The 23974-nt window shown below is 46.3% G+C and overlaps 1 protein-coding gene across 4 annotated transcripts in view; it reads right to left on the bottom strand.

The window, feature by feature from the left end:
- Positions 1 to 23974, bottom strand: part of CDK14 (cyclin dependent kinase 14) — a 629746-nt gene that overhangs the window by 265711 nt on the left and 340061 nt on the right. For all 4 annotated transcript variants that reach the window (XM_075315629.1, XM_075315630.1, XM_075315632.1 and 1 more), the window contains one exon: positions 23280 to 23374. In XM_075315629.1, the coding sequence (XP_075171744.1) occupies positions 23280 to 23374 (95 nt within the window). The remainder of the gene's footprint in view (positions 1 to 23279; positions 23375 to 23974) is intronic.

The following is a 23974-nucleotide window of genomic DNA, read 5'->3' as shown; positions in this document are numbered from 1 at the left end:
GCCTAATTTTTAACAATAATTATTGTTAAAAATTGGGCTATTGATGCCATCTCCAAGTAGTGCCCCAAAAATGGCCAATTTGGGGCAAGATGGAGATGTACCGCCCCGTGGCTCGGCCGGCTGCCGAGCCGCTCAGATCCGTGCTCGTAGGTTGGTGGCTCGAGCTCTTCCACGGACCCGGGGGTCACGTCGCTCTGAAAGGGGGTTGGCGCTACACGTAGGGACTTCGGTGGGGAGGTCCACGGCCGGAGCCGTGGTGGTTTGCAGGGCATTTAAGTTCGTGGCGCCACCCACGGGTTGTGGTGAATGGACACCACCGCTGCCATTGACTAGGCTCCCGGGGACGATGTTGCGCAGCTTGGTGTTGACCCCCTCCGTGGGTAGGGGGGGGGATGATGATCCCGGGGGCCTGAGGGAGGTGCTGAGGCGAGGGGATGGATGCGTGCTGGGGTGCTGAAGCGGTGCGGTGCGGCCCGAAGGCACTGGTGTACTATGATAAAACACGCTGGAATCTCTGGTAAGCCAAACAAGATGATAAACGGCTGCAGCTTCCCCTTAACAGGTTGGTGGTCTCCGCCTTTTTCCTGCACCTCTTTAATGTAAACGTTGTGACTCTTATGCCTAAGCAATGGTAGTCCCCTCCCCAGCTTGCTGTGTGTCGGGAGAGCCCTGTTTGCTCGCAGATGCTGGCCCCTTGGGTCTCTATGCCTTGGCGGTGGCTTTAGCCTAATGGTTGGGTTGTTGTCTTCAGTCGGGTCTTGTGTGGGAAAGGTCCTACAGTCCAGTCCTCAATCAGTTGATTCGACTTAGCCTAGTTGTTTCTGGGCCTCGTACTGGGTCTGAGTACCCCTCCTAGTGCTCCGGTTTCCAACCAGTTCCCCGGTTCGGTACCGGCGGGCCACCGCCCGTCCCCGGTCCTTACGGTTCCACCGGCTGTAATCCCAGCTCCTGCAGGCAGCCACCACCGTCTGCCTCTTTGCGAGAGGTGACTGGGCTCCAACCCAGACACCTAGTGTAGACTTTGACAGGCCTGCACACAGGTCTGCCCTTGAACTTGACCCTCCTCACTCCTCTGTCAAGACTAATCTAGACTATTTTCCCGCCTCCGGGCCTGTGAACTCCTCAGTGGGCGGAGCCAACCGCCTGGCTCCGTCCCCCTGGTGTGAACATCACACCCCTGGTGTGACAAAGGTTTGTAGTTTGGCTGCTGTCACCTTTCTAAAGGGGAGGGGGGGTGTGTGCATGGGACTACCTGGGACGACCTGACTAGTCCAGGGCGTCACAGAGATAATCCCCACCACTTGGCTTGTCGAGCTGCACAATTGTCCTAGCAAACTTGGGACCAAAGGCAAAATTTATTTGGCTGTCTGGACACATGGCTAGGACAGCCAAATTCAATTTTGCCCTTGGTGATGGAAATTACGGAACTGCATCTGATACTGTGGACAGATTTAGCACCGATATCAACAGGGTTTAGTATATATTTCTTTATGTTTCATTAATCCGAAGGAGGTGCCTGAGTCCGTGTCATGTCATGATGTTTATATGCCATGATATATTATGGAAGGTAATGCAAACTAATGTAGAAGTCGAATTTAGCAGATAGGTTTTAATATGGAGCAGAGTGCAGAATGTGTTTTATTATAGGAATGTTACCATCTAGTGGCCAGTTAAGGTACAACGGAAGGATAGTTTAGGCACCTAAGGGATAAAAGTGAGTTAGAGGGAGGAGTAAAGGAACGTAGTGAGGCCATCTTAGAAAGAAAGTGGGACCGAGAGGGTTTACGACCAGGAGGAAGGAAGTATTTAGATCTAGGAGCAAGGAACATTGCTAAACACCAATATCAACTCATGGAGGTCCGGAGCTCTTGGCTTATCCTGGCGGGCTGTATAAAGCCGCAGGGTCAGAACGGGCAAGAAGCTGGGTTGAGGGGGAAGAGTGACGCCCCTGAGGAACTGACCTTAAAAGGAGCTGGTGTATTGAGGATAAAGTGAGGCTGCCACAATATCCATTGTGGCAGCTTCTAGGAAGAAAGTGAGGATACCACAGCACCCATTGTGGGAGTTTCGAGGAAGAAAGGGAGTATGCCACAACACCCATTGTGGGAGCTTCTAAGAAAAAAGTGAGGATGCCGCAGCACCCTATTGTGAATTTCGTCTGTGTGGGTGCTGTTCCGGAGCTCCCTCTGGTGGCCACGAATGGTAGTGGAGCTGAATCTGAGCATGTGACTCAGACAGGTGTCGGCATTAATTGGGAATTGGGGAAGTCCTATTGCAGACAAGTCTGGTCTATATAGGAGAGCACTTTCTGCCCTGCGGGTGCCGGTTATAATTGTATATTCTCTCTGTTCCTGGCTTGGAGATTTGCCCTTCCCTGTATCCCTGAACATTACTTCTGCAGATAAGTTTCAGTTCTTGCCTTGCTTCCTGGTTTACACCTTAGGGTGTTTTTCCTTGTTTTGCTTTGTATCTGTTTTCTTGCAGGTTAAAGTTTTATTTCAATTGTGTTGTTAGCATGGGGGTTCCCCCTGTGATGGCTCTACTGCAGGACAAGGGATTTTATCCCTATCAAATTTGATTATTTGCTCTTCTGTATTTTGTGTTCTTTTGGTATTTTGTTCTCCCATTATTTACAGGAGTAACTAATATAGTGGGGGTGAGGTCGTATGACCTCCAGGGCCATTTTTACTATCAGGAGTTTGGTATTTTTCTACAGGGATTTCTTACTCACCACAATCCGTTTCCTTTCCTTTGTATCTAGTTAGTCAGGCCTCGCCTTTGCAAAATATATTTTTCCTGAGTATTGTGTTTCCCTACATCACCATAATCTTTGTATGTGGGGGGTTATCTACTCCTTTGGGGACTACTCTGAGGCAAGGTAGATTTTCTCATTTCATTCTGTGAGGCATAGCTAGTTTCTCAGGCTGTGACATGGTGTGTAGGATTTTTTGGAACGCTCCACGGCTACTTCTAGTGTGGTCTGATAGTCAAGGGATTGCGGTCAGCCCAGGTTCCAATTACTCCTGTTTTCTTGGTGTTTTTTCACCAATGGGAGTTTTTTGTATTCTTCCACGGCTACCGGATCATAACAGCACCCATTCTGGGAGCCGCTAGCAAGAAAGTGAGGATGCCGCTAGCAAGAAAGTGAGGATGCCGCAGCATCAATTGTGGGAGCTTCTAGGAAGAAAGTGAGGATGCTGCAGCACCCATTGTAGGAGTCTAAGAGAAAAGAGTGTACCCCAATCAGGAAGGAGAGGATGTCCTGTGTCATGAAACTTTTGAATACAATGAAAGATGGGGATATTGAGAAAGCCCTGGTGTTGTGTGATTCCTGTACAGCTTGTACAGACGAGGACGAAAAGATGGATGCCGACTAAAAGGAGCAAGTGAGTGCCATGCACCAGCCACAGGTTCCCCCACACACCCAAGGTCTTCTTTGCGGAGTGGGGCGCTTCAACTCTTTGACTAAAGTAGTAGGAATATTGATATTATATATGCGTCCACCCAAACATTGCATACTACAAGGAGGCTCACAGTCATCTTATAGTTGCCTTTCACAGTTTCCAAATCTGAAAGGGACGGAAGGCCTCTCGAATGGGACATGAAAGCTGATCCAACCACATTCCCATGATGCTACAAAACTTCTAAAGCCGCTCTTGAATTAAAACAAAAAGTGTGCTATCTGGCTGTTGGGGGATGACATCATGCGCGGACACCCGGCATTGTGTGCCTATGGCACGGCTGTGAGCGGGCCATTCTTCTTCTGGAGAGGAGAGCGCGGACATTTGGTATGCATCAGTAGCTTCAATGCCTATGATAACGTCTCTTTTCACAGCAACAAGCTCTCTGAACACACAAATGTAATGGGTAATGTCCACTCTGAGAAGAACAAGTGAAAAGCTCAAAGTCAGATTTCAATGAGGTTTCAACCGCATTACGTGCACAATCACATATGGGACGTCCGACATCAGATATACACAGATATTACAGCACCGCGTCAAAAATTTTAGCTAAAACAATAAGTTGCCAATTACAGTGAAATTACTGACCAGAAAATAAGTATTTTAAGCCTGAAAAGCAATGAAAAATAATGCGGAATTACAAAAGACTGAAGTGAGCAAAGTTAGTATCTTCTACAATAATATCTTTTTTAAAGGACCATTCTTAAATATATAACTTTTCACCTGATTTAAATGCTGCTATTCTCCTGAATCCGGCGATGTTTTTCTTTTGTTCCTACACCTCTCCATTCCGGAGATATGACCTCCTATTTCCTGTGTATAAATCTAGACTTTTTGGTCAAGGAGGTGTGGTCGACAGGAAGTTGACCACAGAAGAGTTCCGGACCACGCCCTCTTGGATAAATAACCTATCAAAATGCAATATTTATATAGAGAGAAGATAGGTAATATCTAAGGAACAGAGAGGCGCAGGAACAAAAGAAAAACATCACCGAATTCAGGAGAACAGAGACATTTACACCAGGTAAAAATGTTACATATTATTACAAGTTACAGATCACCTATATTTTTTTAATAATTAAAATTACATATGTATCAGTTTTTATCTTTAATTGATTTAATATTTTTTATTGGCAGATTTTCCTTTAATTTTATTTTCTGTTCATGATTATTGGGACTGACAAGAAGATTCTGTTATCAATAAATAGGAAATTTGCTTCACAGCAGCCATATGGACCATCGATAGCAATAGGGTGGAGTTCAATGACCGCTGGAGGAGGAGGTGATCTGTAACCACTAGATATTGTGATTGGCCGATACGGTGTTTTCTTAATATCTAGATGGTTTCAAAATAAAAAAAGAAACAAAATGGGAATTAAAGCAGGACAATTATACTTACCAAGTTTCCACATGGCTGTCACGCTGCTTCCAGGTCCGCCTGTCAGGGATGGGTATGTAACGGATGTCAAGGGGACACAGCAAACCCTATGCAGACCATAAAAGTGGTCACCCTCACACCCGGAGGTACCCTTAAAGGTAGGGAGGTCCGGGCCCCCAACCTGGCCCTGCGTCCTGTCCTGGCCCTGATGAGAAAGTCCCCACCACCCACACCACCCAGGGGACTGACCAGGATGGAGATCCCAAAAACCCCACCAACAATTAAAAACAGACAGACAGAGGTAAAATAAAACCTCATACACACCTAAAATGTAGGAACAACCAAGGATATACGAGAAGGGATAACAAGGGAAAGGAGGTAGTACAAAACTATACTTCCATAAACCGCAGCAGACAGCAACAGCAGTAACCGCCACGTCCTCTCTGCTCCCAGGCTAGCTCCTAACTGAATAGAATAATGAGCACCAAATCCAGGAAGCAGAGGGCTTATATCCAGGTCAGAAATGAATTGCTGCCAGTAGAGAAAGTCTGCTGCTGCACCAGAGACTGTAATAACCCTTAATGTGCCCAAAGGGAAAAAAAAATTACATTTAAAGTGCATGCTTCCAGATAAGGTAAAAAATAGCTCTGAGCTTGTCCCTATACACATCACATCTGCTCATTAAAGCTTATGAATATTCACTGCTTCCCCCACCCACCCTCTGTGACAGGGTCTCTTATTGGTTTCAGTCAGTCTGTCAGTGTTCCGGCGTATGTGATTGATTGGCCTCACACTAGCTGTCTGGGTCCTGAACTGGAGAGTAAAATTAAATAATTGGAAAATATGGGGTAGGGTTCCCCATATATTGATACACAGCGCAGATAAAGCAGACAGCTAGAGGTTGCAACATCCAGCTGTGTGCCTTATCTTGGCTGTTTATCAAAATACAAGGGACTCCATGTGGCTTTTTCTAAAATTATTTAAATAAATAAATTTAAAGAAAAAAACAATGTTAGGTCTCCCTCTCAATTTTGATACTCAGTTAAGATAAAGCGGACAGCTAGGGGCTGATATTCCCAAGCTGGGGAGGACAATGTTAATTCGGCCCTCCCAAGCCTAAAAATAGCAGCTTGCAGCAGTCTCAGAACTGGTTCCTCCCGATTGACCTGGAGTGGTGGCAATCAGGGAAATATCAGGACTTAAAGAGAGCTGTGATATGTCAAAAAAAAAAAAAAAAAAAATCACATCTGCCACCAAGCCCAAGGTTAGTAATGGTGAGGGGTCTAACAGTGCAAGGACAGAAGAAGAAAGAATTGGCGGAGTAATTTAAAGGAATTCTCCATGGGCTCTATCAGGTATTAATTTAGTGTGGCTGAGCTGTAATAACAGACATAGCCGAAGGCCAAAAGTGTCTAAGATTTTTGGGTTCCTGAAGAAGCAAAACTCTTTTATAATCCTCAATAACAGCTTTAAATTCTAACTTTTTTTTTTTTATTTTTTTAAACGTCTCTTCTGCTTTCAAAGTCACTTTTATATTGCGCTAATGAAATCCATCTATACAACATACAAAGCGTTTGCATTATGAGACCACAAACCAGCCATGGCTTCCGTATTCCTCGACTTTCAGTCCTGTCCTTCCTCATTCCACAATGAATAAAAACCGAGAGAAGCCACAACCACAGGAAACAGTCCCGACCCCGAATGCACAGTATAATCCTCTAATTATAACACAGTCTTTTATTACATTCGCTGTATACTTTCTGATTTTTCCTTACATTTTATGCTGTAATATTACCAAAGGAACCAATCTAAAGAGAATGTGTCGTCAGAAATGACCTCTTGTTTAAGTCAGGTTTTTATGTTGTGTATTTTATTTTTTGTGATATTTTTTTTTTTTCAATTTTCCAAATCACTGCATACACATTAATGAAAAAAAAGTCAATATACATAGCAAAAGATCTGTAGCGCCGGCTGAGAAGCACTAGGTACTTAAGGCTTAATACCAGTTACCTATTCCTCTGTCCTGCACCTGCCATCATTAGCCACTGTACCCGCCTGCACCTGTGTCTATACCCTGCATTCCATGCCCAGGGGGTCAGCTGCCATAGTCCCGGACAATGCCCTGGAAATGGTACCTGGCGTCCATCTCGGTGGTTGTTTAGTTAAGCCCCTCACATGTCAGGGTAAGCCTGGGTTCCCTCTGTGGTCCAGTGGGTCCATTCCTACTACTGCTCACCTTAAATGATACAAGATCTACCATTCACATTTCACCACCTCCCAATCTTGTACACTGACTGACAACACTCTATGTCCAGTAGATAACACAGAAACATTTACAATATCACAGCTCACCTCCTCCTCCTCCTGTACACTGACTGAAAACACCTCTATACACAGTAGATATGAGATTCACCATTCACAATAGGTGATATCACCTCCTCCTCCTATACAATGACTGATAACACCTCTACATACAGTAGATAACATAGGAACCACCATTCATAATAGGTGATGTCACAGCTCACCTCCTCCCCCTCCTGTACAATGACTGATAACACCTCTACATACAGTAGATAACATAGGAACCACCATTCATAATAGGTGATGTCACGGCTCACCTCCTCCCCCTCCTGTACTATGACTGATAATACCTCTACATACAAGAAATCGGAGGACAAGAGTCATAAAGTGCAAAAATAGAATCATTTTATTATGTTCAACCAGCAAAAGAGATAAAAGCACAGAGGGATGTGATACACACAACAGGACAGCAATAAGAGTCAAAAAGATTCTTCAAAATATGACCGGTCTACATACACATATAATGACGGTAAGGTATTGGGGCAATCTTCAAAAAAATAGAAAGTGCAAGTGCATACAATAAATAGATATAAATAGGCCCACATAAACCCTATTGTATCAAAAAGATCAGGTCAAATAACATGACAAAAATGGCAATGCTGTAAAGTGGTTAGTGCTTCTAAAGTGGCCAGTGAAAAGTCCTGAGTGCGTAGGAAAAGAGTTCCCCATACCCCACCAACGTACGTTTCGCCTCTTTGGGATAGAGTGCCCGAATCCGGCTTCCTCAGGCGCTGCCTTCTCCCTCCCTGAGGAAGCCTCCTCCTGTACACAGTAGATAACAAATGATCCACCATTCACAGTTCACCTCCTCCCTGTCATGTATAATGACTGACAACACATCTGTACACAGTAGATAACACAGGATCCACCATTCACAATAGGTGATGTCACAGCTCACCTCCTCTCCCGCCTGTACAATGACTAATACTTCTATTTACACTATAAATCACCCATCCATAAACAAATTCAATAATTTTATTCAAAAAATGGGTACAAATTACACATATATTAACAAGATTAATGAGATCCTTAAAGATGAGCAGTATACGACGAGTGGACCACTTGACAATTGTCATCAAAAGGGATTCCAGAAATTCTGGAAGTCTACACATTGGATCCCTGTTAATACACAGAGGCGTCTATGTCCGCCGGCCGCAGCGAGGGCTCACATGCGACGGTGCGACCACAGACCTTTATGGGCTGTGTGACGAATATCTGATATGTCTGGAATGTTGGGGAGATGGCTCAGCCGCTAAACATTTCTGCCCTCGATGAAGAGCGTAAGACAAACACAAGAAGCTCCGGTTACAGCAATAACACAAAGTTCTAGGCTCTCTGGATATAATGGGAAGGATTTCTTTTATTCTAACTTTTTTTTTGTTAACTAAACTTGAAATAATTTTTATGTTGTATATTGTTTTTTTTGTAAAGTGTAAACTGTGCTGCTGCTGTTTTTTCTATTACAACAATTAAACATTTTTTTCTATTATGCTTTACATACAGACTGAGAAATGTTAAAGGAATCTGTCCTCAGGTTTTTGCTATGTAATCTAAAAGCAGCATAATCTAGGGGATGAGATCCCGATTGCAGTGATGTGTCACTTACCAAGCTGTGCGTTGCTATTTCAATACTAATCAGTGTTTTATCGGCAGGAGATTATCACTACAGAACTATGTGTCTGGTGCCTCCTGGTCCAACCCTCCCCCATTGCGGATTAGCAGCTTTCGGTCTATAGACAGTGTACATAGAAAGCCGTCAATCAGTGGTGTGGGCGGGGTTATACACAGCTCAACATTTCGAGCTCCGCAGCAGAGAAAACTGTGATTCTATCACAACTGCTGCACCCAGAAAACTGACACATCACTGGAATCAGGGCCTATGTCCATACATCATGCTGCTGTCAGAATACATAGCAAAAACCTATTCTCTTACACAGAATTAAACATATTCTTATGCTAGAATTGTAAGTTATATCACAAATGTATGTTCCGTAAGAGTCCAATGCTGGGACCGACACCAGTGGGTGTGAAGATTGAGAATTACAGGGAACCGGAACTATGGGCAATATGACAGACATCGGCTATGGTTCTCAGATGACTAGTCCAAGGACAGTGTTTGGCGGCTTCCCCCCCTTCCCACTTTCCATATATCATTCTCTAGCTATGTACATGGAAAGACACCTGTCAGCCACATGGATTGGGGTGGAGTGATGTCATCGGGGACCTGCCTCTTAGACTAGTCATTGTGTTAGCGCCGACCCCAGGTTTGTTTGAAAAAAAAAAGAAAAAACATTTGTGTATTTCAAGAAATAATCTAATATATAAAGCTGAGTGTGTGTGTGTGTGTGTGTGTGTGTGTGTGTGTGTGTGTGTGTGTGTGTGTCTCTATGTATGTATTTGTCCACTAGAGGAATTCGCACTGTCGCATTTACAATCAAAAAATTTTGCACAGCCGCATCATGTGACTCAGGGAACGTGATAGACTATGGTTTGAGGGGAAAATTTAACCCCGCACTTTACAGTTATTCACCAATATACCTGCTTACATTAAGGTCAATGTAGCTGGGAGCTACAGGTCATTAATAGGGGCTGTGATTGGTTGCTATAGGCAACGAAGGACATTGTTAGTATAAGAAGCTTATGTGTGAGGTAATATATCGGTGGAGAGACAGAGAGACAGACAGAGATAGACAGCGACAGAAACCGAGAGACAAACAGAGAAAGGCAGAAAGGAAGAGAGACAGAAATAGAGATGGATAGAGAAAGAGAGACAAAAAGTGATAGAAGGGTAGAAAAAGCGAGAGAAGGGTAGGAAAAGCGAGAGAAGGGTAGGAAAAGCGAGAGAAGGGTAGGAAAAGCGAGAGAAGGGTAGGAAAAGCGAGAGAAGGGTAGGAAAAGCGAGAGAAGGGTAGGAAAAGCGAGAGAAGGGTAGGAAAAGCGAGAGAAGGGTAGGAAAAGCGAGAGAAGGGTAGGAAAAGCGAGAGAAGGGTAGAAAAAGCGAGAGAATGGTAGGAAAAGCGAGAGAAGGGTAGAAAAAACGAGCGAAGGGTAGAAAAAGCGAGAGAAGGGTAGAAAAAGTGAGAGACCCCGATAGAGAAAGCGATAGAAGGGTAGAGAAAGCGAGACACCGATAGAGAAAGCGAGAGACACCGATCGAGAAAGCGAGAGACACCGATAGAGAAAGCGAGAGACACCGATAGAGAAAGCGAGAGACACCGATAGAGAAAGCGAGAGACACCGATAGAGAAAGCGAGAGACACCGATAGAGAAAGCGAGAGACACCGATAGAGAAAGCGAGAGACACCGATAGAGAAAGCGAGAGACACCGATAGAGAAAGCGAGAGACACCGATAGAGAAAGCGAGAGACACCAATAGAGAAAGCGAGAGACGGACAGAGACAGAAAGACATGCAGAGTTAGACAGAGAGGGAGAGCGAGAGGACAGAGAGACAGACAGACAGACACTGATAAAGAGAAACAGAGAGACAAAGAGAGGTGTACCGCCCCATGCTCGGCAGCCGAGCCGCACGGATCCGGACCTTGAGTGGGTGGCTCGAGGGTCTCCGGACCCGGAGGTCTCGCGGTCACTTCAGCTGAAAAGGGGGTTGTGGTTTGGGGACGTAGGTGTACGGCCGGAGCCGTGTTAAGTTCGTGACGCCACCCACAGGATGTGGTGAAGGTGGACACCAACGCTGCAGTTATGGGGCACCCGGGGGAGATGTTGAGCAGCAAGTTGTTAACCCCTCCGTGGGCAGCGATGGTGGCCCCGGGACCTGTTGGGTTTGGTTGGCGGTGCAGGAAGATGGGCCACCGAGCCGTCTTCCCAGCTCCTGCAGACGGAGACCGCCGTCTGCCTCCTAGCCTGAGGTACCAGGGCTCCTACTCTGGCACCCGCTCAAATTGGGTTCTCTCCTCTGCTGGAGCTGCACACAGCTCCGAGCCCACACATCTCTCCAACTTCAACTCTCCAACTGTTGTGTCTACTTTCCCGCCTCAGGCTGTCTGAGACTCCTAGGTGGGCGTCTTCCAACCGCCTGGTTCCGCCCCCTGGTGTGTCCATCAAGCCCTGAGGGGGTGACTAGGGTTTTAGTGTTTGGTTGTGTGTTACCTGTGAGGGACAGGTGTAATGCGGGGCCCTATTTGTGACTACCTGGCCCGGCCAGGGCGTCACACTCCCCCTTGGTTAACCACAGACAGTCCGCGGGCTGTCCGACGACCACCGGTTTATTTTGCTTTAAACTGAAAAAGATAAATGATTTTTGAACATGTATCTATATATATAATTGCCTAATTCTGTCTGTCTGTCATGCTCCAAAATTGTGTCCTTACGGTGACACAAAGCTGATTGGCCGCTGGGCTTGCCATGGCCCCGCCCCCCACACGGATTGGCCTCTCGCCCCGGCTCTCTGCAGGCCCCGCCCCCCTCACGCAATGCACGCTCGCTCTGGCCCAACTGACACGGAGCTCCGACTCCCAGGTGAGTACACACACACACACACACACATCAGATCACACTCACTCTCACACACATCTCACACATCACATCCACACACTCACAACATCCTGGGATATCGCAGACATAACCTTGCGATGCTGGGATCTTGACGGAGCCCGAGAACGCTGGTAACCATTATACACATCGGGTAACTAAGGTCCCTTGGTTACCCGATGTGTATCATAGTTACCAGTGTACACCGGCTCCGTCACGATCCCAGCAGCGCGGGGGTGCGCAGCATGGGGGATGTAGCACGATGGGGAGTGCGCAGCATGGGGGATGTAGCACGATGGGGAGGTGCGCAGCATGGGGGATGTAGCACGATGGGGAGTGCGCTGCATGGGGGATGTAGCACGATGGGGAGTGCGCTGCATGGGGGATGTAGCACGATGGGGAGTGCGCAGCATGGCGGATGGAGCACGATGGCGGGTGCGCAGCATGGGGGATGTAGCACGATGGGGAGTGCGCTGCATGGGGGATGTAGCACGATGGGGAGTGCGCAGCATGGGGGATGTAGCACGATGGGGAGTGCGCAGCATGGGGGATGTAGCACGATGGGGAGTGCGCAGCATGGGGGATGTAGCACGATGGGGAGTGCGCAGCATGGGGGATGGAGCACGATGGGGAGTGCGCAGCATGGCGGATGGAGCACGATGGCGGGTGCGCAGCATGGGGGATGTAGCACGATGGGGGATGTAGCATGATGGGGGGTGCGCAGCATGGGGGATGTAGCACGATGGGGAGTGCGCAGCATGGGGGATGTAGCACGATGGGGAGTGCGCAGCATGGAGGATGGAGCACGATGGGGAGTACGCAGCATGGAGGATGGAGCACGATGGGGAGTACGCAGCATGGAGGATGGAGCACGATGGGGAGTGCGCAGCATGGGGGATGGAGCACGATGGGGAATACGCAGCATGGGGGATGGAGCATGATGGGAGGTGCACAACTCCCCCCAACACACACACACACACACACACACACAGGGAATCACAAACACCGCCATACACAGACACCCACACACCCAGACAACGCTGCACACACACAACACCCAACACACAAACACCGCGGCATACATAAATATACGCATATACCGCACAACACACACATTGCACAAAACATACCTCCCCCCAAAACACACCACACACAAACCGCGCAACACACACACACACACACAACGCGACAGACACACAGCGCTCCACAAACAACGCAACACACATACAACACCGCTCTCACCCCCCGCCACACCCAGACAACACCCAGAACATGTACAGCGCCCTACACAAACACTTGGTAACCACACACAACAACATCTATATTATATATATATATATATATATATATATATATATATATATATATATATATATATATAACAAAAATCATACATTAACTACACAATACGTAAATTCTAGAATACCCGATGCGTAGAATCGGGCCACCTTCTAGTACTAACATATTAATAATAAATAAAAACTAAATACATTTTGCTATGGTAAATTTCTACTACAGAACAAGTACCACTAACCTGTCCGAGCAGAAAAGGTTTTTTTGTTTTTTTTTATTATTATTCTTATTATTATATTGTTTTATTGAAATGGAAAAAGACAGACTATTGGCAATGAGAATTGTTCTTGAAGGCTAATGTAAGAATGATTGTTGTCTGATCACTTTCCACCATTATACGATGTTCCTATCAAGTGAGACTGAAAATACAAAAAAAATGACAAATTCTAATAACACGGTCCTATCAATATTCATAACGCTGACTAATTTATTACCCGCAGTATCTCCTCGCCTCTAGCACTAATTCGCCGACTTTCCCCACCAGGAACGCTTCATCATTTATTTAAGTGACATTGTCTTTGAAAAGACTTTATGAATCTTTGCTTTCCTCGTTGTCGTTACATAAGGGATTTAATATCTGAACTGTAAAAGAAATATATAAAAAAGAAAAAAAAACTTATAAAAAGTTATTACTTGAAGGTGTGTTGTGTGATTGTAATACATCCATCATAACTCCTATTCACACCACCGGCCACCCAGGAATATTACCTGATAACACAAGCTCCATAGCTCCAGGACAAGACATAAGAAGGGACGGAATACGATTAATATTTACAGGAGCGTGGCAATATGTGATTAAATAGAGATCACACAATTAACACTGATTCGTCTGTCTGACCCGAGCTCTCTGTCAGGGGGGCTTCTGAAGGCTTATTTTAATAGCGAAGCCAGCCCCCTTTATCAGCTAAAATCAGCCCCCTGTAACAGCTAAACCTGCCCTCTTTAATAGCTAAACCAGCTCGTTTTAATATCTAAGCCGGCCCCCTTTAATGGGTAAAAAACCCTCTTTTAACAGCAAACCAAGCCCCATGTAACAACTAAGCTGGGCCCCTTTAATAGCTAAGCCAGACCCCTTTAATGGGTAAACCAGGCCTCTTTATATAGCCAAGCCAGCCACATTTAATAGCTAAGCAAGCCTCTTTTAATAGCTAACCCAGCTAAACCTTCCTCCTTTAATAGCAAGACGGCCCCTTTTAATGGGTAAACCAGGCCCATTTAATAGTTAAGCCAGCCCAGCCCCCTTTAATAGTAAAGTCAGCCCCCTAAATCAGGCTCCTTTAATAGCCAAAGTAGCTTCCTTAAATAGCCATGCTAGCCCTCTTTAATAGCTAAGCCAGCCCCCTTTAATGGCTAAGCCAACCCACTTTAATGGGTAAACCAGTCCCCTTTAATAGCTAAGCTAGCCTCTTTTAGTAGCTAAACAAGCCCTCTTTAACACATAAACCAGTCCCCATTAATAGCTAAGCCAGTACCCTTTAATAGCTAAGCCAGCACCATTTAATAGCTAAGCCAATCCCCTTTAATAGCTAAGCCAATCCCCTTTAATAGCTAAGCCAATCCCCTTTAATAGCTAAGCCAGTCCCCTTTAATAGCTAAGCCAATTCCCTTTAATAGCCAAGCCAGTCCGCTTTAATAGCTAAGCCAGCCCCATTTAATAGCTAAGCCAGCCCCTTCATTGTCTATACATCAGATGGGAAAGAAAAAGAGCGCTGACGTAGCAACTTAGAGGAGCCGCATCCCCCTTCTCCATCTTTACATTGGCTGTGACAAAGAAGGGGACTTGTTTAGCTCCTAAAACACAGTGAGCCAGCCCCCTTTACCCACTTGATATGAAAATGGAGGATAGAAAACTGCAAATCCACCCTTGTTTTTTCAAGTTTCGTTTCTCCAATATTCCGTGTGCGGTAAAAATAAAACTGGTAAGGCCGGTTTCACACATCCGGCTTTTCGCCGTTTTGCCGGATTCGGCACACGCTAGTACAGTGTATACAGTACAGTGGCAGCACGACAAGCTCCGGTCACGTGACAGCATGTGACCGGAGCTTGTCGTGCTGCCACTGTACTGTATACACTGTACTGGCGTGAGCCGAATCCGGCAAAACGGCGAAAAGCTGGATGTGTGAACCTAGCCTAACATGAATTTCCAGGTCAGTGCAATTACAGTGAAGCCAAACGTGTACATATATTATTTTTAACATATTTAGTTAAAAAATCTGCAGAATGCTGTGTTTTGTGTCAATATTTGAGAGACGTCACTTATTTTTTTATTTTCAGACAGAAGAATTGTATGAAAACGTGTCTTTTTGAGTTGAGCTTATGTTTTTATTGTTGTTTATATACTGTACTGTTTTGATTGTTTGTTTTTATTGCATTTTATTTTGACCATATCATTTTTATGCAGATTTTACTCCTCCGAGCTGTATAAACTTGAACGCTGATTGGATGAAACAGATCATGTGATGTGTATTTGTGTAATGAGGGGGTTGCGGCCTAAGGATATAACACCCTTTATCAAGGTGTCCAGAATTATTAGGCGTCTTTTTTTGGCACCCAGTGTATCATTTACTTGTCGGTATTTTTCCTCTTTTTGGACTTTAGCCTTAATAAATTAATGAATGTGTTGTTTTAACCCTGATTTTTCTGCAGGACAAAGCCCCATCACAGCATCAAAGTCTTCACTGCTCAGCTGCCAGTAAGGGCTTTCGCCCCTTCACGACCTTTGACGTACTGATATATCATGGGTTGTGTGTCTGCCTTTGATGCGGGCTCACACGCTGAGCCTGCATCTTTCCCTGCACATGTTAGCTGATCTGATCAGCCGTCAAGTAACAGGCCGGAATCTCAACTCTGGTTGTGGGTAGAGGCCGGCATGATTTGGGTTAGAAGGGAGGGGTCAGGGTTAGAAGGTGGGTTTTAGAATGTGGGGGGGTTTATATAGGACAATCAGAAAGTGGGTCCCCCTTTTCGGCCCGATCAAAGTGCGCCTGCGCAGGACTGCAATGCCAGCTTGGGTGGATGACACAGGACACGTCATCCATACAGGCCTGCAAAGAATGAGGACTGCCATGACAGCAGAGAGGAGGCGCTGGACCAAAGATCAGCAACACCCATTGGACTGGACCGCCCCTTAAGTATTATAAAGGTGTTTTTGATGTTCTACAGTGCGACCTGGGGTCTTATACAGTGTGTCCACCCATATCCTGTTCACCGCCATTAACTTGAGAACGGCGGCAGCTATAGGCATAGAAGTGGTGTCTAGGTATAGTAAAGTAGCTTGCACTACGCAATTAAACCACCTATAGCACCACCTGGTGGAAAACAACGGAGTTAGCATTTTTATCTCGAAAACGGAACGAGATAGAGAAAAAAAAAGTGAATTACAAAGTTGTAGGGCATCATCAATTCAATACGAATCGACACCTTGCATAGAGATAGGCTATGATTAGAACGTGTAAAACTCACAAGGCTGCGGACGTGAAGCGATACCTCATGGAGACCTTCCTACAAGTCATTGGGTATGGTGGCTGTGTGGAGTGGCCTCCACGCTCACCTGACCTGACCCCATTGGACTTCTTTCTGTGAGGTCACATCAAACAGCAGGTGTATGCGACACCTCCACCAACATTGCAGGACCTACGATGACGTATCACAGATGCTTGTGCAAACGTGTCACCTACCATATTGCACAACGTGCAGCAAGATACAGTATGCTGTGCAGAGTCCAGATGTGCATTGCAGCTGACGGGGGCCACTTAGCATTTCTGAATTGATGATGCCCTACAACTTTGTAATTCACTTTTTTTCTCTATCTTGCTCCGTTTTCAAGATAAAAATGCTAACTCCGTTGTTTTCCACCGGGTGGCGCTATAGGTGATTTCATTGCGTAGCGCATGGCTACTTTACCATACCTAGACACCACTTCTATGCCTTCAGCTGCCGCCGTTCTCAAGTTAATGGCGGTGGACAGGATATGGGTGGACACACTGTATATAGTATTCTGGAATGCTGTATATAAGGTCTCACTGGTGGTGGCTGCAGGTTATAGTTGCCAAATCTGGTGACCGGTTCCCTTTTCAGAGCAGCGCTCACAAGCTTTTTAACAAGAAGCTTGTAAGCGCTTCACTCCTTGCTTAGAGATCTGTCCACTGCAGCATGGCCGGTTACCAAGTCAAAGACTTTGAAACTATAAAATTAAAAAATGAGGATTTTTTTTAATAAGAAGTAGGTTGCAAAATTACTAGATTTTCCAAAAACTTTGCACTTTTACCCATTTCCTTTTGTGCATTGTTTATAGGTTCAGATTCAAAGATGGTTGTAAAAACTACGCAGTATTTGTTACTTGCATCAATCTTGTATATTTAGGAGGGGATATCCTCCGCTTCAGTCAGGCAGGAGTACAAGCTGCGATTTCTTGCTGAGCCGCGTCATTCGCAGTCCGGACACCGAGCAGTCAGTATCCATGCCGCACAGATTACACAATCGGACATATTTCCGGGAGGGGAACACAGAAAGTTGTTTCTGTGACGCCCTGGACTAGCCAGGTAGTCACAGACATAACGACACACACACACCCTCCCCTGGACAGTTCACACCAGTCAAACAAAAACCCTTGTTGCCTCCCTCCAGGGTCTGTTGTCCACATCCGGTGGAGCGGACCCAGGCTTTTGGCCCCACCCACCGAGGAGTTGACAGGCCTGGAGGCGGGAAAAGTGACAGTTTTTCAGTTGGAGGTGAAAGTGAGAGGACAGAACCTGTTAGTGTCTGGGTAGGGGCCCAGGCACTATTAGCAAGGTTGGCAGACAGTGGTGGCCGTCTGCAGGAGTTAGTGGATCTCTGTGGAACTGTAGGACCAGGGTCGGGCGGTGGCCCGCCGGTACCGAGCCGGGGAGCAGAGTGAAGCTAAGCACACAGGCAGGGCCATCGGACCCCGACCAGGCTTGGAGCCGCCGGCAAAGGTCAAATCCGAAAGTGACCGGAACCCCAGGGGTTTCCTAATACCAAAGACCCGACAGAAGGCAACAGTCCACACCGTGAAGATACACAGCGACCGCCATAGCCTAGAGATCCAAGGGCCAGCGCCTGCGGGCAAAACGGGCTCCTTCGGTACCTATACGCCGGGGAGCGGACTACCGGTGGGCAACCACGGGAGTCAGAACACTAACAAGGTGCAGGGAAAGACAGCCACCATCAACCTGTCCGGGGAGAGAAAAGACACTGCAGCCAGCTGCGGGACCCGTCCATCCAGCCGTTTGGTTTACCAGAGACTCTGTGAACTTGTGCCTGAGTGAGTACAACAGTGCCATCCGGCACCGCGCCGCGCTGCCCCTGCAACCCTGCACCCTGGCCATCCAGCCTCCCCGTATCGCCATCCGGGCCCCGGGATCACCAACCCCTACCCACGGAGGGGACAACATCCTAGCTGCTCCCTACCATCTCTCCCGGGATCCCAGTCACCAGCAGCGGTGGTGCCCATAATCACCACGACCCGTGGGTGGCGTCACGAACTCTCCCCCAAAACAAACCACCCCCCTTTTCACTCGTGGACGAGGAGCACTGCTCCAGTCCCCGGGTCCGGCCCACCGCTTGAGCCACCAAGCAGCAGAAGCCCCGGGCCCAAGCCTGGTGAGCGCGTCCCCTCCGCCCGCGACATTTCCGTTCGCACATTTCCGTTGGCGAAGGCGTTTTTTTCCTATTTATTGCTCCTTTAAATCAATTTCTGGCCAACAGTCTTGAACAGGTGAAGAAATTAAAGTGCAATCCAAGTGCAACCTCTGTTTTCTGACACATGGCTGCCCGTGTGGGATTAATATAGCGGAGAACGTTCTCTACCCAAGGTAATTTTCTCCCCGTATCAATTCCACCTCCTTCAATCCATCTGGTACGTTCCAGAGTTTAATTATTATGCGAACGTCCCATGATTTTTGCAGCTGAAGGCGCGGGTATTTTTGTAGAAATACCATATGTTTTCCAAAGAAATTGCAGAGAGATTAATTATGTGTTCCGGGGCTTTACGCTCTTTTACAATTACAGCTGGATAAAGTGGAAATTACTGCATTGCCTGTACAAGACAGTGAGGGCTTAATTATTAGCTAAAGTGTAAAAGCACAACACAGCTAAGGTACCACCGATACCGAAATTATATGTATGAGATCCATGTTGTCAGGACGCCACGCTGGGCACTGTCAGCGCATCCAGACACTTTATGTGCCGCATCCGCACTCATCTCTGGGGAAACTACATCCTCTAATCTTGGGTTTTATAACTTCTCAAAGTAAGGGGTACTTCTCACATAGCGAGATCGCTAAGGAAATCGCTGCTGAGTCACGTTTTTTGTGACGCACCAGTGACCTCATTAGCGATCTCGCTGTGTGTGACACTGGGCAGCGATCTGGCCCCTGCTGTGAGGTCGCTGCTCGTTACACACAGCCCTGGTTCATTTTTTGGACGTTGCTCTCCCGCTGTGAAGCACACATTGCTGTGTGTGACAGCGAGAGAGCAACGATCTGAATGTGCAGGGAGCCGGCTTCTGGCAGCCTGCGGTAAGCTGTATCCAAGGTAAATATCGGGTAACCAAGCAAAGTGCTTTGCTTGGTTACCCAATATTTACCTTGGTTACTAGCGTCCGCCGCTCTCAGGCTGCCAGTGCCGGCTCCCTGCACACGTAGCCGGAGTACACATCGGGTAAATAAGCAAAGCGGTTTGCTTATTAACTCGATGTGTACTCTGGCTAGGAGTGCAGGGAGCCAGCGCTAAGCGGTGTGCACTGGTAACCAAGGTAAATATCGGGTAACCAAGCGCTTGGTTACCCAATATTTACCTTAGTTACCAAGCGCAGCATCGCTTCCACGCGTCGCTGGGGGCTGGTCACTGGTCGCTGGTGAGATCTGCCTGATTGACAGCTCACCAGCGACCATGTAGCGATGCACCAGATGACTGGTGGGATCGCTGGAGAGTCGCTAAAGTGTGACAGTACCCTAAGAAAACTTACCGATACTAAATATTCAACCTATCTGCATGAATAGGGGCTTATCTGCAGTACCCCACTATGGCCACTATGCAGATGATGGCGCTGTGCTGTTCTGATCTGCCACTGATCACATCCAATTGATGCTGGCACTGGGAAGAGCCGATTGGCTGAGCCACTTGGTGTACTACTGGTCAATCCCTCCTAGTAGACTTCTTAGACCAGGAAAGATGGTACAAGCCTCTGAGTTATTGGCTGTAAAGGCCCCTTCATACGCAGCGATATCGCTAGCGATGGCACCCGCCCCCGTCGTTTGTGCGTCATGGGCGATTTGCTGCCCGTGGCGCACAATATCGTTTGGAGCTGTCACACGGACTTACCTGTCTAGCGACGTCGCTGTGGCCGGCGAACCGCCTCCTTTCTAAGGGGGCGGTTCATGCGGCGTCACTAAGCGGCCCCCCAATAGAAGCGGAGGGGTGGAGATGAGCGGCTGTAACATCCCGCCCAGCTCCTTCCTTCCTCATTGCCGGCGGCCGCAGGTAAGCTGTAGCTCGTCATTCCCGGGGTGTCACACGTAGCGATGTGTGATACCTCAGGAACGACAAACAACCTGCGTCCTCAACAATCAGCGATTTTTTTGAAAAGGAACGATGAGTCAACGATCAACGATTAGGTGAGTATTTTTGATAGTTAACGGCCGTTCGTTGGGTTCACAAGCAACGACGTCGCTAACGATGCCGGATGTGCGTCACAGAATCAGTGACCCCGGCGATATATCGTTGGATACGTCGTTGCGTGTAACGGGGCCTTTACAATGTTGATGTGACACAAGCACTTCATATATTAACAGACACTGGACGCAGCAGTGAAGACTGAACACTAGACCTGGGGAGGGTGAGGAAAGAACAGTGTGTTTACAAAACAAACTGCAGACCGGGAACAGGGGGGGTTCCGAAACTGGAAAACCTCTTAAAGGGGTTTTTCCACAAAGTTGATTTTAATCAATAGATCTTGGAATAATAATAATAATAATTTCCACAATTGGATGTGTTTATATAAAATGTTCCTGTGCTGAGATAGCAGGGACACATACATAAGGTTATGTACTGTGTAACGGCCGTGTCTGACCGTACAGGGACATGGTCTGAGCATACCACAGCTCCTGGGCAGGGGAGGAAGTAAAAGAGTATAAATACATTACAGCACGGGATTACAAATAATTATTTCTTTGAGATAAAACATTTTTTTTTAAAAAAAAAAGACAAGGAAATGTTTTACCTCACAAAAAGAATTATCTATGATCCCATGCTGTAATGTCTGTATACTTTTTCTTTACTTCCTCCCCTGCCCAGGAGCTGTGGTAGGATCAGACCTTGATCCTGTACGGTCAGACACGGCCATTACACAGTACAAAGCAAGGACACATATATAAGATTATCTCAGCACAGGAACATTTTATATAAACACATCCAATTGTGGAAATTATTATTATTCCAAGATCTATGGATTAAAATGAACTTTGTTCTTGATGAAACACCCCTTTAACCCACCCATACTGCCTGCCTGTTGTAGATGTGATGGACTGTGGGATCTGGGTTCCCCATTTTTTAGGAATTCCGGACCATTCAGCCATCCTGGGGTGAAGTTTTAACCCGGAATCTTCACGACTAACTCCGCTTGCTCCCATTACCATACTTATTGAATTATTATTATTATTATTATTATTATTATTATTAATAATAATAATAATAATAATAAATAATAAAAATATTACTTATTATTATAGATCCATTTATTCCATGGCGCTTTACATATGAGAAGGGGTGTACATAATAGGGACAAGTACAATAATCATAAACAATACAAGACACAGTCTGGTACAGGAGGAGAGAGGTCCCTGCCTCTTCTTTTGGTAAATGAAACTAACTTTTTTGACAAGTACTATAGACAAAATCCCCCCCCCCCTCAAAAAAGCTGCATTTTATAATTGCCATTTTTATTGTCAAGAGTAAAGGTTTTGGCTGCAGAAAAAAAAAAAAACTATAAAAACACATGAATGTGGCAGGAAAAATGCTAAGTAAAATACGCACTTTTTTATACATATATTTTTTTTTCCTCTTATTTGAATGGGTGAAAAACGCTGCAAAAATGCTGAAATAATTAACACGATGCAGATTTGGAAAAAAAAACGAAAAAACCCCAAAAGATTGCATATTTAATGGTTTAAATGTGCAAGAAAAAAAATAATTAAAAGCAGTGTGTATACCTATTATTTAATACAGGTATAATATTAAATATAATATAAAAAAAATCTTGGTCGCTAAGGCTGGTTTTTGCCGCCAGGCACAATCCGGCGAAAAAACGTACCCGTCGCATCAGTTTTTTCCATGTGTTCCTTCCATTTTTTGACAGATCCGTTTTTTTGAACTGCGCATGCTCAGTATCACCATGGATCCGTCAAGAAATGGAAGTAACACATGGAAAAAAAACTGATGCGACGGATACATTTTTTCGCCGGATCCATTGCATTCCGTCATATACTGGATGACTACGGATCCGGTGCCCATAGGCTTTAATTATACAACATGCCAGACAGCGTGCTCCGTTTTTTTGCCGGAGACAAAAAACGTTGCATGCTGCGTCCTTTTCGGCAGCCGGACGAAGAAATTTTGCCGGATCTGGCGGACGCCGCATGCAACGTAAGGCCATCCGGCACAATCCGGTGCTAATACAAGTCTATGGGGAATAAAACGGATCCGACGTCGGATCTGTTTTATCTGCATTTTGCCAGACTGTGCCTGACGGTGAAAAACGGATGTGTGAAAGCAGCCTAAGGAGTTAATTATAACGCTGTCTATCCTTTCAGCAGTAGGGGGCGGCAATGAGCAAAGATAAGAAATCTGATGTTCTGCTGCATAAGGATGTTCAGGAAAAAAAAAGTATTGTGCAGCGTGCAGTGTATATAAACTGTGATAATCCGTAACTGTGTATTAAAAAATTATTTGTAAATAAAAGTTCTCTCCTATCAGTATACAGGGATAACTTGCTGATCACTGGAGCTCTGACCGCTGGAATCCCCAGTAATCCCAAAATCGGGGGTCCGGATCTCTGAGAATGGGGTCCTGAATGCAGCAGAGATGCATCACCACCATTATAGCTCCAACATATACAGTATAACATTACACAAACAGGCAGCACTCCCACATTACATAAGTGACCTGAAGTCGTCTCACCGGCGCTTTAATAAGCAGTTATCTCATGCCATTTACTTACCACATACTCAAAGACCAGGGTGAGGGTCTCCTTGGTGTGGATGATATCGTGCAGCAGCACTATGTTTGCATGCTTCAGCCCCTTTAACAGTGATGCTGCAAAAAAAAAAAAAAACAAACAACACAGTGATTATTCAAGGTTTCCAGATTAGAAAACAAAAATGTATTTCTGTTTCTCATTAGGGAATTCTAAGAGAACCTGTCCTCAGGATTGTGTATGCTAGAGTTAAGGTACGGCCATAATGGTGCTGCGATATTGGTTTAGTAGATGCCTTCATTGACAAAATCCGCACCTTTTTAATCATTAGGGGTTTGCTTTTCCTAAGCTTTTGGTTCATTGGGATGTGACAATAAGGCAGGAAAGCAAAGCGGGACTGTGGGGGCGGGACAGAGGAGCAGGACAGTAGAGCAGGGCGGGACTATGGGGGCTGGATAGAGGGGCAGGACAGTAGGGCAGGAGAGCAGGGAGGGGCAGGAGAGCAGGGCGGGACTGTGGGGGCAGGACAGAGCAGGAGAGCAGGGCGGGACTGTGGGGGCGGGACAGAGGGGCAGGAGAGCAGGGCAGGACTATGGGGGCAGGAGAGCAGGGCGGGACTGTGGGGGCGGGACAGAAGTACAGGACAGTAGGGCAGGAGAGCAGGGCAGGACTAAGGGGGCAGGAGAGCAGGGAGGGACTGTGGGGGCAGGACAGAGCAG

This window comes from Anomaloglossus baeobatrachus, chromosome 6, assembly GCF_048569485.1.
Source record: "Anomaloglossus baeobatrachus isolate aAnoBae1 chromosome 6, aAnoBae1.hap1, whole genome shotgun sequence".
NCBI lineage: Eukaryota > Metazoa > Chordata > Amphibia > Anura > Aromobatidae > Anomaloglossus > Anomaloglossus baeobatrachus.
Note: the sequence above shows the minus strand (reverse complement) of the source record. Positions and strands in the feature narration are given on the sequence as shown.